We start from the raw sequence: 17,797 nt of genomic DNA, 5'->3' as shown, positions 1-17,797 counted from the left end.
TAAGACAAACTTCTAAGATCTAAGATAAAGCTATTACTTAGCAGAAAAGTTAAACAGAAATATAGTGGCTCCATATTTCTTTAGCTAGTTTTTGTGGATTGAGACAGGTAGTCAGGAATGAAGCAGGAACTGTCCCTTAGGCTAATTGCGTTTAGGTTTAGCTGCAGGTGTCTGTCTGCCGGGCACTCTTTGATCAGCTCCCGTCCCGTGGCTCCATGCAAACCTGCTTTGTCATACAAAACAGGCGAAAGCCACAGGTTTGAGATGCAGCTTGGAAAGCAGCTGCCACTGACCTGTGAGACGCCCTCCTGAGGCCAGGCAGCTTTTGATACGTGAACTAACGCGTGCACATACTCCTTTAGGGCAAAGCCCTGCAAAACTCCAGAGATCATTTCTGTCTCTATCTAGCGATATTAATCTATGGAGCAACATCTCTATGGGGCAACAGGAGGATCGCCTGAGCCAGGAGTTTGAGGTTACAATGAGCTGTGATGAGGCCACTGCACCCCAGCCTGGGCGACAGCAAAACTGTCTCAAAAAAAAAAATTTTTTTTTTTTTAGTAAGCTGTAACAGAAGGAAATATCTGGACTTGGTAAATGGTATTTATCAAAACCCCACAATAATCATGCTTAAATCAAGATATTAAAAATATTCACAGTAAAGTCTAAAAAGCACAGGCCTGTGTGCTCCCACTGCCTACGTTCTTCCAGATGTCCCACGTGAGAGAACCGCAAAAGAGAAAAGAGGATACATATTGAAGACAGGCATTTGTGTGTGTTGATGTTTGTTGATGGTATGATCATCTTTGTGGAAATCCAAGAAAATCTGTGAAGAGCCTGAGACCAAGAGGGGAGTTCAGCCCACGCTCGATACAGCATGGAACTGGCTTCTCCCTTCTCACGATGACACTGAGTGCATGAGCCACCACCATTCCCCGCAAGAAAACAACACATGCAGTAAACAGATGAGAAATGTGTAAGAGCTGCATGAAGAAAATGTGGAAACTCTTTTGGAAAACCTAAAAGAGAATGTGAGTATACAAGTGCGCCACATGGGGGTGAAAGAAACTTGAAGATGTCAGTTTCCCACAAAGTCCTTGCATATTCATTGCAGTCTCAGTTAGATTCCAGTGGGTTTTTTTTTAATGACACTTGAAAAGCTGCTTCTGGAGCTGAACTAACAGAAAAACAAAAACCAACATTAAAATAAAAGAAAAAGAATACAAGAGGAGCTTTCTGTATGGGATTAGAAAAGAACTCTACAATTCTGACAACCCCAAGTGGCTCTACAGGACCCACGGCAGCTGGGTCTGGGCTCCATGCTGTGGACGATGCGCAAAGTGTGGTTAAGCACGAAAATTCTGGAAACCAGCGACAGTCGGGGCAACGCTCTGCAGACAGAGGCCACATCTCTGTCCCACTGGCCACCATCCCAGAAGGCAGCAGTTGCCGGGAGTGCTGCAGCCCCGCTGAACTGCAGCCCCACCCAACCTCTGCAGTACGGGCAGAGCTGACAGAGGGAAAGGAGAACCCAGGACACTTCCACAGCCAGGGCACCGTGCCAGACAGTGAGAAGTAAGTGTGCACCAGGGGACTCCCAACTCCTCTCCCCAGGAGCCAGGACAGTCTGGGCACGGTACCCCCTCAGGAGCCCTGTCTGTCCTGCAGACGGTCCCCCCTCCGGAGTGCTAAGCAGGGCCGTCTCCAGAAGCCCCTCCTACTTAGAATTCATGTCATGTACTTCCCAAGATCTTAGTGAAAGCAGCGATTTTCCACCCACCAAAGCAAATTCGTAATGTGAGCGTTTTTCATACATGGCCTGTGTGTTATAAAGAGCAGATCCTTTTATGTTGCAAAAGATTTAACTAAAAATGTCCTCAAGGAAGCAAACTTCTTGTGGTGGTACACCAATATATTTGAAAAACCACAGAAATAAAGGTAATGATCAAATAATTTCTTTTATGTGCAACCGTTAACAGACAAAAGTTGGACAAGACTGTCACCCGCAGGGGCAGGCGCCCCCCCCAAGCTGTGGGGGGTTTGGGCAGACGTTGCTCTGGAGCTGCACGGTGTATCCCGAGCCTCTCATCCGCACGCAACTGGCGCCGAGGGCAGCAAAATTGCAACCAGTGTGCTGCGTTCGCCTTCCTTCTCTGATGGAGCAGTGACTGGTGGTCACAGGACCATCGCTGACGTGAGCACAGTTGCATTTATGTAAGCACAATTGGGCGGTGTCATTTTATCTTTCTAGTGAGGGCATGTTTCGATGCCAGCACACAGGCCTCCCCGCCCCAAGGTGGGTCTCGCTCTGCGGCCCCTCAGGGGGGCCTTAGTGTACCTGGAGGGTTTTGTCCCTAGAAACCCAACACAGACATTTATCCCCAGCTGGATTTGTAACAGTAGGTGTCAAGGGGCCTCTAGCTGCAGGACGCCCGGCACTTCTGAAATATACAAGATGCTGGTCTAGTCACAAGGAACACCCACTTCTTTCCTATCCCCCGACACCGTTTGGTCTCCAAGTGACCACAGCTGTCTGTGACAACACACAGGATTAGAACGGGACCGTCACCTTGTGCACACAGAATTGTACTGGAGAAACGAAACCACCTGCCAGAGTGAGGGGGCCACCCCCTGGGAGACCCTCAGAGCTGCTGCAGACCGGCTGGGGGGCAGGGGACACAGAATTGGCTGGGCCGACTCTTGCCCACAGAACCACTCTTTTCTGGGGCAGGAGGCTGCCTGGAGCTGCAGGTGCCAAAGCTTCCCCAGGGCCTCCGATCTGCCACTCGGGTGGACCCAACTATGAGGACTTCGGACCCCGCCACTTCTGCAGTTTATGCCGTCTAGGGTCACAGCAGTTTGTGGGTGGGGTCAGCCAGTATCTTGACATTTGTTAAGGTGAGTAACTGACTTTCTGAAAATAAGTAAAAGTAAAGTTTATGTTGGTTTCTTAAGACTAAACTTATTTTTAAAGTTTACTGATCTTAGGGCCATGAGAATATAATTTTGGTCACTGTATTCTTTCCTTCCAATTCCACTTTTCTCAGGTTTTCAAAATTGTTGTATATTGCTTAACCTTTAAAAATGAAAGTTTTGGCCACAGTGCCTTTTTCTTTTGTGGGCAAACTGTCTAACACAGGGAGAGAGGACATTTGCTTGTCAGTCAAGCCGCCTACAGAAATCGGCAGGTTCTCTTTTAGCGGTATTTTCACTGGCACACCCAGCTCCAAACCAGAGCAAATCCTCTTTCTGCAAACTGACCAACAGCATGAACTTTATACGGAGTTTCTGCCAAAACTGGTACCAGACACTGGACCAGTTCAAATGAAGTTTTGCACCTGGTGACAACTTACAAATGTGCATGGAACAAGTCAAGAAGGTGGTTACCCCGGGGGGAGCAGCGTGCTCTCGAGTGTGCTTTGTGTGTGGACGTGCGCACACATGTGTGAATGTACATGTGTGGCGAGTGTGTGCTCCTCAGCGAGGCGAGGCTGCCAAGCCGTCTGCACCACCAGGGCATGTTCTCATTACGTGGCATCACCCTAAGAAATCATCTGTCTCACGCTTGCACAAATATTTTATGTAATAAATTTCCAGCCTGAAAGATTTTTGTTTTTCTTTTGCTTTTATTACAAGCATATAATATTAATTGGCAAAACACTGAATACAAGCTTCACTATCATAAAATCAAAACATTTAAGCAATATTCCAAAAAAGATTTTAGACAAAAACTAGCCACCAATAGTACAAAAATTACACACCAACACAAAGCATAAAAAATGTAAACTTTCAAATTAAACAGTCAAAAATATGTATCTGCATTACCATTTCCACAAACCGTGGCAGCTTTCATCTGTTTGCCACACACTGATGATAAAGGCTTAGTGTCCCTTAACCCAACATTGCTGTCATTTGGGGAACCGTGTTTCTGACATCCAGTTGCGCCCCGGACAGCCCCTTACGCCGGAGCTGTGCACGCCTCAGGGAGCTCAGGCTCAGCTCCTCCTCCAGACGGGTCGCCCCTGGCTACCAGCCAGCTGCTCCCACGGGAGGGGAACCGGTCCCCACTCGGAGCCTCAAGGCTGTTCCCCGCCAGGCATTTGTAAAGATTACGGCAGAATCTGAATGATCTTCTAATCTACTTGTCTCAGTTTATTTACTCAGTTTATTAAATATCAAGGCAGAGAAATACATTTGTTTATCATGTTAAGGTCACGTGTGATGTGGTGGAGCTCAGATGATTTCCTGAGGAAAACAGAGGAATCAGATTGTTTGTGATTTAGCTATCTGCACTAAATTTATTTTCAATGTTTGAGAGCACATTAAATATTCACGTACAATATAGAAATCAGCTGGCTCATTCCTAGAACATTCGATCCAATGCCACATTCCAAACCACTGTAAAATGCCTTCCTGTTTGCTTTGAGGGAAAAAACCAAGTGAATCTCCAACGACTGGGAATGCTGTGCGCAGGCTCAGAGGCCGACTCAACGGAGGGCTCAGGCCTGTGAAGGGTGGCACCCTCTGTCCTGGGCCCCACCCCCAGGGCCCAAGCAAGACCCACAGGTCAGCCCACCCAGCCCACTTCCTGCCTGGCCAGAGCATGCTGTAAATACTGCTGCAGGCTCTCTCTCTCACACACTCACACACACTCTCCCAATAACAGCATTCTTACCATAATAACAATGGAAAAGGAGAAACCAAACAGCTGAATGTACATATTTTGAAATTCCACTATATTCCCTTTCAATTTAGCAGAATAAATGCTACATTACAATTTAAACAGATGTCTAATAAATGCATGTTGGAACCTATTGCACAAAAGCATAAAAGATGCTCTTCATCCATATAAAACAAAAACATACAAATTAAAAGCTACTCAAAGTAAAAAGAAGCTTGCAAAATATCTCACAATTTCATTTTATATGCCTGTAAATAAAGCTGGACCACTGAAACCAAACAATTGGATGGGAAAATATGATAGAAGGCTTAAAATAGAATAAATAATTTTATAAAGTTACGTTTTCTTTTTTAACCCCCCAAATCTTAAATTCAATATTATATATTCTATCTGCATTTTCTATTTTCATGAAAACTGTATCAAGTGAGACCATGTTCTGGGTAAGCAGCCCCACTGTTGAAGATGATGCCTAAGGTAATTTAACAGCGCTTGTGTTACCAGCATAGACGGTTGTGAAAACCACTTCACAGTAACGCCATCTGTTAAAAACTTAATAGGATCCAGTCATCAACTGATCCTGGCTTTCATGCTGGGAAAAATAAAATTCAGTCTTTTGATGTTAAATGAGAGCTTGACAGAAACGAAAGGAGACCGCCCGGAAGCTTCCGTCTGCCGGAGGTTCATCATGCTCCAGTCTCTAAACCACATAAGGCTACGAAGTCAGACCAAAGAGGCAGAAGGTCACCAGGGCAATTGTCCTGTAGTGAGACAGTCTGCATGATGAAATCTTAGAAAAATAGGTACTTTTGCTGCTGAGGTTTTGTCAGGTTAACACAATTACAAAAGCAGGGTCACACCAGCTGGAGACGTTAACACTGGCTTCGACTCATCCCCACCTCTCTGTGTAGGAAATATATCAACTTAGCACCATAGCAAAGTCAAGTGATTTCAAAGATAGCTACAAAGTTACAAATATATATTATGAGATTATTACAGTGATACTAAGTTTAATCTGAACTGTGAATTAATTTTATTTGAATTTGGAGGCTCATAACCGTTTAATCCTTCCTTAGTTTCACCACACAGGAAAATACCTAAATTCTAACGTTACACCGAAAACTGCATCGTGATAATATATGGTTTTACAGAATGCTTCAGCAGTATGTATATTTTGAGGTAGACAGGTAATATTTACTCAGACACATCTACTCACAAACCCCTGTAGTAACTCTAAACCATGATTTGGATGAACAGCAAGCTTAGGTAACTGAATAATTCCAACAGTCCCAGAAGTTAATGGGTTTAATTAAATAGAGGTGAATTTTGACCAACTCCTAACAAAGAATCTGCTTTTACGTTGTAAGAAGGCCTTGGAATGCAAATCGCTTGGATGGAACTAATCGGAACATGCCCTCGTCCCCACGCTGGATCACCCGCAGCTGCTCCTGCCGTCCCACGTCCCACGTCCGTCCCACGTCCCACGTCCCACGTCCGTCCCACGTCCCACGTCCGTCCCACCTTCCCACGTCCGTCCCACGTCCCACGTCCCACGTCCCACGTCCGTCCCACGTCCCACGTCCGTCCCACCTTCCCACGTCCGTCCCACGTCCCACGTCCGTCCCACGTCCGTCCCACGTCCCACGTCCGTCCCACGTCCCACGTCCGTCCCACGTCCCACGTCGGTCCCACGTCCCACGTCCGTCCCACCGTCCCACGTCCCACGTCCGTCCCACCGTCCCACGTCCGTCCCACGTCCCACGTCCGTCCCACGTCCCACGTCCCACATCCGTCTAACAGGAGGCAGAAGAGAACGAGCAAAGCTGAGTGTCCACGAGACCACCACAACTTTCAAAGCAAAGTCAAGACACAATTCTCGCCTCTAAGGTGAAATACTGCACGGAAAACCCGGCTGGTGGCCAGCGGGAGACGGGACGACCTGCTCATCTACGTCTCGGGGGAGGAGGAGCCGGGGAGGGGTTCTAGGTTCAACAAGAAACAAACAGGAACATCCAGGTGGAGATTACAATGAAGGCTGCAGGACAACACGTCAACTGCTCCACAAAATGGTTCCTTTCTCCTCATTCTTGCCTTTATACATCCCAAGTTACAGTTTTAAAGGAAAAAATGTTGATGTGCTGGCAAAGAGGTCATTCTGTGATTTGACAAAAATACTAACGTGCGGGAGGAGGGGGCTGGCAGTGTGCACTGCCGGTGACCGAAAGGCAGCTCCCTGGGGCAGGAGCAGTTTCCCTGCCCGTCCCGTCCTCCACGACGCTCGCAAAGCCACCCTCCACTGGCAGCTGCCACAGTACAGGAGCAGTTGCCACCAACAGGGGGGAGGGGACAACTGCAGAAATGGCCCAGCCACCACTGCATATGGGCGCTTCTTGTATGACCCTGACGCTGTTTCCAGCAAACGTTCCCCGTGGCGCCAGGCGCTCTGTGCCACGTCGGAGGGGCCTGGCAGGGAAGGAGCCCACTGCACACGCCACGTCTCTCTCTTCAGCAAAATGAAAACGGGAAAGAGTAAGCAGGAAATAAAGTGATGGCACTGAACAATTTGTGCCCTTTTTAATAAAGAACTTTTTAAAAACAAGAATTGTTTTGCAAACCAGCACTGACCTGGTTAAACTGCCTCTGGTCTACCCTGCTGTGTGTCAGAAATCGCGACCTGTGCCCGTGACTGGGCAGTAGCAGGCGCAGGAACCCCCTCGCCTGGCCTGTGCTGAGCGTGTGTCCCAAGAGAGTCCTCGCGCTGACCAGCCTACGTCACATGACACAAAGGCCAATGAGTCAGGGGCTACGGTCTTTGTTGTGTTTCATAAGGTGGGAAATTAAATACCGTGGTTAAATCATAATATTAATGGAAACGTCTTTTGGTATGCTTTTCAATTAAACTTTTATATATCTTCCAAGTCTTTAGGAAGCTAAAGGCAACATAAATATCATCATTCACCATGAAAAGGTATTTTTTCAATAACTTAGGAAGGATTCTATAAAAGTACAAGTATTTCTGAGGCTTATCATAAACCTAATTCATAAACTAAACTGAAATGAACTCAGATTTTCGAGACCTGGAAACAAGCAAAGGTGATCTGTGTCAGGAAGGTGACTTTCAAACCATGTCACACTACATTTATGACTCTGGTCTGTGAATCTGAAGCAAAGAGAAGAGCATCATTCAGCTACACGAAACTGTGAAGTGTTTTCATCCTCTGTAAACGTGGTGCTGGTAGTGTCTTGTTGAGTGTGAATTCTCTCATACAAAAGTTATAAATATTCTCTATTCAGAAGTCTGGTCCACACGACACCCAGAGGCAACATTCTGAAGCGTGTGGCCACGAGGACACCCGCACAGGACGCCCAGGGGTGCGAGGGCCAAGTCTGCGGGCGCTGCTCACAGCAAGTCCATCTTGGGTCTGTAGTGCAGCAGGAGAGGCGCCTTCTGGAAGACACAAGAGCACAGGGCACTTCTCAGCAGGGACAGACAAGACCAGCTCAGCAGGGGAGGTAAGGGCTGAAGAAATGTGCTTGGACACAGCCCCACGAGCAGGCTCTGGTGCTGAGTGACGTGGAGTGGGGCCAGAATGAGGCTGGAGGAACGAGGCCCAGCTGGGCCTGGCCCTGCCCAGCCCCCACACCCCTCCCCATCTCCCTCCAATCTCCAGCCGAGCCCCAGGTCAGCCCAGCAGCCCTAGGACAGGCCTCCACCATCTGCTTCCTCCTTCAGAAAGAGGTGCCCAGAGGCTCCAGGGCCCCCTCTGCCTGCAGCAGCCAACCTCCCTGAGCAGGGGCAGGTGAGCGAGACCACCTGGGCCCAGAAGGCTCTGCGCCTCACTCTGGGGTCGATAATTTCAGAAAGACTGAAACTGCATTTCACAGCAATCTGTAGCTAAATCATCTAAGTTCTCAAGAGAAAAGGTAAGCACAGAAGAGTAACTGCCATTTGTAGCAGATTCTGAAAATTAAATAAAACTATTATAAACTGCAAGTCTCACCTTGAATCTCCACCTTGTGACAACCACAAATTTGAGTGTGTGGTCCTTGCCCAGGATCTCCTCGTTGCATAAAATGTCCAGCTGGCGGGAGAAGAAGCTTCGATTAGCGGACGGAGGGTGCGCCGCACACACAGCCTCGGCCTACGTGCAGGACACGCCTAGGCGAAAGGATAAAGCCTCTGCGCCTCTTTGAAACGTGGCCCCGCCACCGTGTATGAACAAACGTGTACAGAGCTGAAGCTTGGCTCATTTATTCATTTATCCCTGCCTCGTACCAAAGAGGAAATCTGGTGCAACACATCAGTGACAAGTGCCAGCAACGCTCCTGTTCAGACCAGGTGCTCCTCCTAGGGGCACAGCAGGTCCCTCGGGCTCAGAGCACCAGGTGGCCCCAGAGACACTGGCCCGGCTGTTCACACGTGGTAGGGAATGAGGCTGCATATGGCTTTGTCCAAGCCCACGCTCCCTGCTTCTCTGAGACACCCAGGAGGCCAGGGTGGCCTCTCCCTCCCTCCCCCGAGGCCCCCTGCACTTCCAAACTGGCTACCCCCTTGCCACTGTCCTGGCCCCATCCACCACATTGATGCACTAAGAAACAGGGAGAGGCGGTTGGCACAGGAGTCGCCAGCCCCAAGGGCCTCCAGGATTGTTAAGGGTTCAGGCAGCTCGTGAACCCTTCTTGGTACCCTTGTCAGTAGGACAGTGCCCGCACAGGGGCACCAGGAGGCCACAGGACAGACACATCACCCACCCCACATTGGGGGGCCCAGCCCATGCCAGGTCCAGCTAACTCCACCACGCCATCCCCAGACTGTTCACCCAGGGAGCACCTGTCCCTGCCAGGCCCCACCTCTGGGCCAAGCCATCCCTCTCACAACAGCGGGAAAAGGAACTGGCTCCTGGTTTTTTTTTTTAATTAAATAGACTTTTATTTTTTTAGAGCAGTTTTAGCTTCACAGCAAAATTGAAAGGGAGGTCCGAGTGCCCCAGCACCTCTGCCCACACACACGTGAGCCTCCCCACTCTCAACATCCCCCCAAGAGTGGTCTTTGGTCGCCATCGACGAACACACATGGGCCAGGCCACCATCACCCGGACTCCAGAGCTGACACAGGCCACAGTCTTGGGGCTGGACGAATGTCTGATGACATGTCTCTATGGTTACAGTGTCAAAAAGAGCAGCGTCACTGTTTATCCCGCCCTCCCCCAACCTCTGGCAACCACTGATCTTTTACTGTCTCCATGGTTTTGCCTTTTCCAGAATGTCACACAGTTGGAATCACACAGTCTGCAGCCTTTTCAGACTGGCTTCTTTCACTCAGCAATATGCAATGAAGCTTCCTTCATGTCTTTGCATCGCTTCATGGCTCATTTCTTCCTAGTGTTGATAACACGGCATCATCTGATGTGCCAGAGTTTGTTCATCCATCGCCTACCGAAGGACATCTTGCTGCTTCCAGGTTTTGGCGATTATGAATAAATCAGCTATAAATATCTATGTGCAGGTTTTTGTGTGGACCTAAGTTTTCAGTTCCTTTGGTAAATACCAAGGAGCGTGACTGCTGGCTTGTGTGGTAAGACTGTTTCGTTTTCTAAGAAACCACCAAGCCATCTCCCAAAGTGGCTGTGCCACTCTGCCACCGTGATGCCAGCAGGGGCCCCAGGGGCTGATGGCCACCGGATACGGGAAAATCTCACATCCTTTCTTCTGGTGGTTCCTGGGGAGGAAAGGGCCTCATCCGGGACCGCCAACCTCTCCTCGGGCCACCCCCAGGTGTATCTCAAGCCCCCATTTCCAAATGAGCTTGAGCACCTGTGCCCTCATAGGAAAACCCAAGTACCTCTCACCCCTCCGCCCCCGGACACTGTCCTCTAAACTTAGTAGAAAGCCTTTTTCTGTTTACTTCTCTCCGTCTCCTCACGTCCCGACTCGGTTTCTCTGAGGGCTCTGGGCAGCCCTCGTGGACACCCTGGCTCTCTGGTCCTGAGCTCACCTCTCCGATACGTGCACCAGCCTGTCCCCAAAGATGCCACCCCGTGCTCAGGCCCCCGCAGTCATTCCTGACCCCTTCCTGCCCTCTGCAGCCCCACCAAGTCCACCAGCAACTTCTGGCTTTCTCTGTCGTCGTGTCCTGGGGCTGTCGTGGAAGCTGCCAGCACTGGGGGGCTGTAATCAACAGAAATTCATTGCGTGGAGCCCAGGAGCATGAAATCCAGTTGTCGCCAGGGCCACGCTCTCTCTGCAGAAGCTCTAGGGGAGTGTCACACTCTGTTCAGTGCTGCTATGACAAAACACACAGGCTGGGTAATCTATAGAGAACAGAAATCGATTTCCTCACAGTTCCGGAGGCTGGGAAGTCCAAGACGAGGCGCTGGCCTGTGGTGCTGCGTCCTCATGGCAGGGAAACGCGGCAGAGAGAACCCACTCCCACAGCGCCCTTCCCAGCAGCACGAATCCACTCACGGGGTGGAGCCCTCACGACCCACACACCTTCCACGGCAGCTGCACTAGGGATCGAGGTTCTAGCACATGAATTTTGGAGGATCCTTCCTGTCTCTCTAGCTCCAGGGGGCCTGGGGGCTCCTTCTCCCGGCCACGTCCCTCCAGCCTCTGACTGTGTGTCTCGGTTGCCGCAAGTCTCCCTCTGCCTCACACTTGTAAGAACTTGTCATTGGATTTAGGGTCCTCCCAGATAATCCAGGATCATTTCAGCTCACGATTCTTAACTTAATTCCACCTGTAAAGATCTTTTTTCCAGGTAAGATCCCATTTGCAGGCTCCATGGTCAGGATGTGAGCTCATCTTTTTGGGGCCACCACTGCACCCACTGCTTGCTCCAGAACACATCCCAAGTCCGTCCACTTCTCCCCCTTGACTGCCTCTGCCACGGCCAGTCTCTCCTGCTTCCACGCCTGCACCCCACAGCCCATTCCACACAGCCCGAAGGGTCTCGTGCAGCTCCACCTCCAACCCGTGCCCTCTTACGCCCCGCATCTCTCTAACCTGTGCAGAGCTGATCCTGTGATGGTCTGTATCCTCCAACCTGTGTCACCACCCCGGGGGCGTTCCCATGTGCTCGCATGCTGCAGCCCTCGGCCCCGCCTCGCACCAGCAGGCCGCCGGGTTTCACTGTACGCTCAATATTTATCACAACTTGGAAGTGCCCTCTTGTCCATCCATCTATTCACCTGTCCCTCCCTCAGCCCACCCACCACCCACCCATCTGCAGACATGCCGAAGAGAAGAATCCCTCCTCAGGAGGAAAGAACCTGCGTGACACAGTCACCCCCACTCTCTACCAGCAGGGGCTGCAGGCGCCTGGTCCTGAGCCTCTAACAACCCCCACCATTTCCTACCACGCTATCTGGCAGGGTAGGCAAAACCAATTGAGTTTCTTTCTGATTAAAATCTCCAAAGTTGTTAATAAAAAACAAACCCAAAGAATTCTAGAAGTATCACTTTTACAGAGAAGACACGACTTGTTATAGTTCCTATTTATGGATCAACTATTACCTCGTTGAAAGATGAAAGGTTAAGTTTCTTGGCGATGAATTTCTTCAGGTGCAAGACGGTGGCCTGGGCGGAGCAGCGGATCCATTTCCGTTTCAGCCCGCGCAGTTTGCTGCTGTTGCACTCCAGACAGATGCTCACCTTCGAGAGGGACACAGGCGCGTCAGGACGGATCGGACTGGACTGGTCTCAGGAGGTTCTCTTGGAAACCCACTAATTCCTAAATCTAAGACCGCTGACCTTTTTGAAATCAGAAATCTGCTTTGACCTCAATACTGCAAAAAATAATTTTATTTCAATCATTTTACACACATTATCTTAAAACGTTTATACTTTGCTTGCCATTTTGGGAAATACAATCTAACCCTGTTAATTCTATCTTTTTAACATAATACTTTAAAGTAAATCCAAGAGTCATTTCTCCATCGCAGGCCTGAGTTCTTGGTCTGAGTTAAACCTGTCCTGAGAGCTTCTACCCAGTGCGGTGCAGAGCAGTCACCCCCACGTCTCCCGGCACGATGTGCAGAGACGCAGGGCAAACAGTGGCAGCAACACTGATTCCACCCGGTGCATCCAGGAAGGTTTTATAAGGGAAGGAGTGCTGTGCTTGGCCTTGAAGAGGACAGCAGATGCACCAGAGAAGAAAAGAGCATTCTTGGCAGAGGAAGAGCCACAGGTCCGAAAGTTCACGGCTGCTGTCCAGATGCAGCAGCCGTGGGGTGAAAGCACAGGTGAGCCCAGGTGCCCAGGAGACACACAGTGGAAAGTGACCGCAGAATCACAATGGCGCGGTGCCAGCAGACACAAAGGGGAATCTGCTAAGGGGGACAACCCCTACCCCAGGCCCCGGGGGACCCCAGGTGAGGAAGTAAACGTCCCCAGCAAACATTCATCAGTAGTGGCCACGACAAATGGCACAATCAGGCCCCTTAAAAATCCAGATAAAATGGCTAACAAAGGTATTGACTGAAATCTGTCTAAAATTCCAGAAGATATAAAAGAAAGGTTAAAAACGTGAGACATCATGAGGAAAGAACAGACAGGTATTGAAGATAATGAGATGTAACTTCTAAAAATCAAAACATTCACCGAGATGAAAAACTCAGTGGATGGCTGAGCCGCAGATTAGTCTCAGCTACAGACAGATTCACTTTCTAAAAATTCATTTGAAGAAATTACCCATAAGAAGTAAAGAGACAAAGACAGCAATTACCGCAACCGCACAACAGAAAGAGAAAGGAAGAGTGAAGAGTGGGGGCACCAGGGGGAAATGACAAACAACACGCGGAAAGGCAAACTTTAAGAAACAATGAAAGACTTAAATCTTCAGATTCAGGAAGCAAAACAATCCAAAACGAAAGAAATAAAAGATACAGACCCAGACACTTGCAAATGCCATCAAAGGCCCCCCAGGAGCAACTGCAACTGACCCAGAAAACAAAGAGCCCCCACGGTGCGGACGGGACAAACAGCTAACAGAGCCGTTTGGAGCCAACTGTGAAGAGACCAGCAAGCAGCCCAGGAGGACAAGCCCTGGGTGCAGGAGAGACCCAGAAGCAGAGGGGACCCTAGGGCGTGAGTCCTTGGGGAGCATGGTGGGGCCCTGGGTGGGGCTGGGCACAGACTCAAGGTTAACTTTGGACTTTTAAAAAATGTAAATACTCATTTAAACATCTTGTAACCACAAAATAAGAGAAGTAGAACTTAACAACTTACCAGTAGAAGAAGACATTAAAGAAAACTCACTAACTCAACAGAAGCTGGGAAAGAGGAGGCGCGAAAGCAGAGGCCGAGCCAACTCCAGGGAATCGTGCAAATGTAAAACTACTTGCCGGTTAAAAATTTTCTAATTTGGTTTTTTAAAAAAATCTACCTCTACGCTGTAAAAAGTGTCACATTTAAGGAAGGCATTTTAAAAACGGAAATACCTGATAATATTAACCAAAAGAAGCTAGATTACTATTAAAGCAGACTTTAAGAAATAAAGCTTATTGAGAAAAAAAAAATCCCCTAAGGATGAGGGACATTTCTAGACCTGAATGCACCTAGTGACACTCACACTGACTCGATAGGAACGCACAGCCACTGAAGGGGCTTCTCTTTCCCAGCAAGGGAGGGCGGGTCCCACCCTCTGTAGGCAGACACCCTCTCAGGCTCGCAGAAGTGGGGTCGGCTGGACCCCAAGTGATGGGGTCACAGGTGCCACGTGGACTGCAGTGCAGCCAGCCAGCAAGCAGCCCCAGTCTGTACCGTGCGTAAAGCTCTGCACGTGAAGCTGGGAGAGAAGCCAACGCCCCAGGAAGGTGTGGGGGCCTGAGAGCGCCAGCGTGGAAACTGCAGGCTCTGCTACACACGGGAGAGAAGAGTAGAGTTCTCTTTGTGTGTAACGAAAGGTGGAAGGAAGCAAGCATTTATTTTTGCTCAGATTTGCATAAATTCAGGAAGTAGCACGAGGTGGTTCTGCACATGGGGCTGGGGCCAGTGACAGGGATGAGAATGGAATTTAAACCTTTTATATGATATTAATCTTTGGACTATGGAAATGTATTGCCTACTTAAATACACTAAATTACAAACATGCTTGTGATTTTTTTAACAGCTTTATTGAGGTATAATTTACACACACTTCTTTTAAGTATCCAATTCAATAACTTTCAGCAAATTTATAGAGCTGTCATTTCCATCACCTCAGAAACAACCCTCCTGGCTCTCTGCCTTCGACCTCACTGCTTCCTGCCCCTGACAATCACTGTTCTGCCTTTGTCTTTGTGGTTTTAACTTGCATTTCCTGATGCCTAGTGATGCTGAGCATCTTTTCATGTGATTATTAACCAAACCCCAACTAGCAGCCAGGTTGGGCCAAGCACCCCAGCCTCCGGAAGTGCTGGGATCAGGAGCACGAGCCCATGCCCAGCCTGCGAGCCGAACCGTCTGTACATCCTCTCTGGGGAGGTGTCGACTTGCATTTCTTACTTAGCTGCTGGGGCTGTTCACCTTCTTACTGGGTGATAAGAGTGATATACTCTGGATACGAATCCTTTATCAGAGATATGACTTGCAAATATTTTCTCCCAGTCTGCAGATTATCTTTTCATTTTCTTCATAGTGTCTTTTGAAGAGCAGCAGTTCTTAGTTCGATGAAGTCAATTCATTATTTTTCTTTCATGGATTGTGCTCTTGGTGTTGAATATGAGAATTTTAGGCCGGACCCAAGGTCCTAGAGTCATCTTTTTGCATGTAGATAACTAACTGACCCAGCATCATGTGTTGAAAACACCACTCTTTCCCCAGTGAATGAGCCTTGGCACCTTTGCTGAAAAACAAGTGACCACAGATCTAAAGGTTTATTGCTAGACTTTAGAACTTGTTCCATTGATTTATGAGTCTGTCTTCATGCCTGTAACATGATGTCTTCATCACTGTAGCCATATAGTATGTTTTGATGTTTAGAATTTTCAATATGTACTTTTAAAAATAACCCATGGGTAACTCAACAAGAACAATCGAATTCAAAAAGGGGCAAAAGCAGCCTGGGCAACAGCGAGACCCCATCTCTATAAAAAATAAAAATTAGCTGGCCAAGGTGGTATGCACCTGTAGTCCCAGCTACTTGGGAGGCTGAGGTGGGAGGATTGCTTGAGCCCAGTAGTTTGAGGTTGCAGTGAGCTATGATGACACCACTGCACTCTAGCCTAAGAAACAGAGTGAGACACAGTCTCCAAAAAAAAAAAAAAAAAAAAGGCAAAAGACTTTAGATATTTCACTAAGAAAAATATACAAATGGCCAATAAGCACATGAAGCTGCTCAGCATCACCAGTTATTAGGGAAATGTAAATCAACACCACAGTGAGATATCGCCTCACACCCACTAGGATGGCTACTACCAAAGAGCCCAGAAAAAGTGTTGATAAGGATGTGGAGAAACTGGAACCCTTGTGTGCTGTTGGTGGAATACATGATAAAATGGTGCAGCCTCTGCGGAAAACAGTGTAGAGGTTCTTCAGAAAGTTACAAACAGAATTACCATATGACCCAGCAATTCCACTTCTGAGTACACACACAAAAGAATGGAAAATAGAGTCTTAAAGAGATATTTGTATGCCCAGGTACAGCAACATTATCCACAATAGCTAACGTGGAGGCAGCCCAGGTGCCCGCCGGCAGAGGAGCGGACACACACACTGTGGTCCCCTCACACGAGGGGCGTCACTCAGCCTTAGAAAGGAACGAAGCTCGGACACAGGCTGCGACGTGGATGAATCTCAAAAACATGACGCTCAGCGAAAGAGCCAGACACCAAAGGCCACATCTTGTGTGATTCTGTTTGCTGAAACGTCCAGAACAGGCACACCCACAGACAGAGGCCAGGCCGGTGGGGCGGGGCTGGGGAGGGGCCGCAGTGGGACGGGGTCTCCTTCTGAGGAGACGAAATGTTCTGGAACTAGAGAGAGGCAGTTGTACAACACTGGGAATGCACTTAATGCCCCTGAACAGCACACTTGAAAATGGTTAAAATGGAAAATTTTATGTGTATTTTAACCTGATTTAGAAAATTGGAAAAAAAATAACCCATAGGTCAAAAAAGAAATCATAATGAAAATTCACAATTATTTAGGACCAAACTGTATCTCTGGAAACCATCCGAACGCTCAACTCAAGAGTTTAGGAAACAAACAAAAGAGTGACCTAAATAGAGCAGAGGCAAGGGAAGAAGGGACCGAGTTGCCGTCTTGCAGACAGCATGAGACGACAGAGACACAGATGTGGTCATGACGGAGAAAAAACAAGAGAATTCCAAGAACTGCTTTTCTGCCAAAAAAGTTGACAATTTAAGTCCAAGTAGAAAATCTCCTAGAAAAATATAACTGACCAAAATGAACTAAAAAAGAAATAGAAGATTTGAGTGCAATTAAAATTGTTAAAGAAATTTAATTTTGTAGTTAAAAATCTATCTACCCACTCCCCCCAAACTAGCCAAGATCTGTTGGTTTTATAGGTAGTTTACTAAACATTCAATACACTGATAATCCGAATCTTATATAAACTTTTCCAGAGAATGGGAAAATGGGAAAAGAGGGACTATCCCCAGCTATGAGATTTACGTACCCTTGATTCCAAAATTATACAAATACACACGAAAAAATAAAAAGTATGGGCCAGGCATGGTGGCGCATGCCTGTAATCCTAGCACTCTGGGAGGCTGAGGCAGAGGGATCACTTGAGCTCAGGAGTTCAAGACCAGCCTGAGCTAGAGTGAGATCCCATCTCCACTAAAAATACAAAAATCAGCTGGGCATGGTGGTGCATGCCTGCAGTCCCAGCTACTCAGGAGGCTGAGGTGGGATTGCTTGAGCCCAGGAGTTTGAGGTTGCTGTGAGCTATAATGACACCACTGCACTCTACCTGGGTGGACACAGTGACAGAGTGAGACTCTGTCTCCAAAAGAAAAAAGAAAAAAGAAAATAAAAGTATGATCTAATCTCAGTTTGAACATATATACATAATCCTAAAGAAATATTAGCAAGTTTAAAAATATATTTTTAAAATTATGATCAAATTCAGGAATGAAAGGATGGTTTAACAATTGAAAAATATATTTATGCAAT

At 48.0% G+C, this 17,797-nt stretch overlaps 1 protein-coding gene across 2 annotated transcripts in view; it reads right to left on the bottom strand.

Annotated features, from left to right (window-relative positions):
* Positions 1–3,753: 3,753 nt before the first annotated feature.
* Positions 3,754–17,797, bottom strand: part of PCGF3 (polycomb group ring finger 3) — a 55,927-nt gene continuing 41,883 nt past the window's right edge. For both annotated transcript variants that reach the window (XM_069495685.1, XM_069495686.1), the window contains 3 exons: positions 12,194–12,331; positions 8,680–8,760; positions 3,754–8,126 (listed from right to left, as the gene is read on the bottom strand). In XM_069495685.1, the coding sequence (XP_069351786.1) occupies positions 8,079–8,126; positions 8,680–8,760; positions 12,194–12,331 (267 nt within the window). In that variant the 3' untranslated portion in view covers positions 3,754–8,078. The remainder of the gene's footprint in view (positions 8,127–8,679; positions 8,761–12,193; positions 12,332–17,797) is intronic.

Source organism: Eulemur rufifrons, chromosome 20 (assembly GCF_041146395.1).
Source record: "Eulemur rufifrons isolate Redbay chromosome 20, OSU_ERuf_1, whole genome shotgun sequence".
NCBI classification, from domain to species: Eukaryota; Metazoa; Chordata; class Mammalia; order Primates; family Lemuridae; genus Eulemur; species Eulemur rufifrons.
Note: the sequence above shows the minus strand (reverse complement) of the source record. Positions and strands in the feature narration are given on the sequence as shown.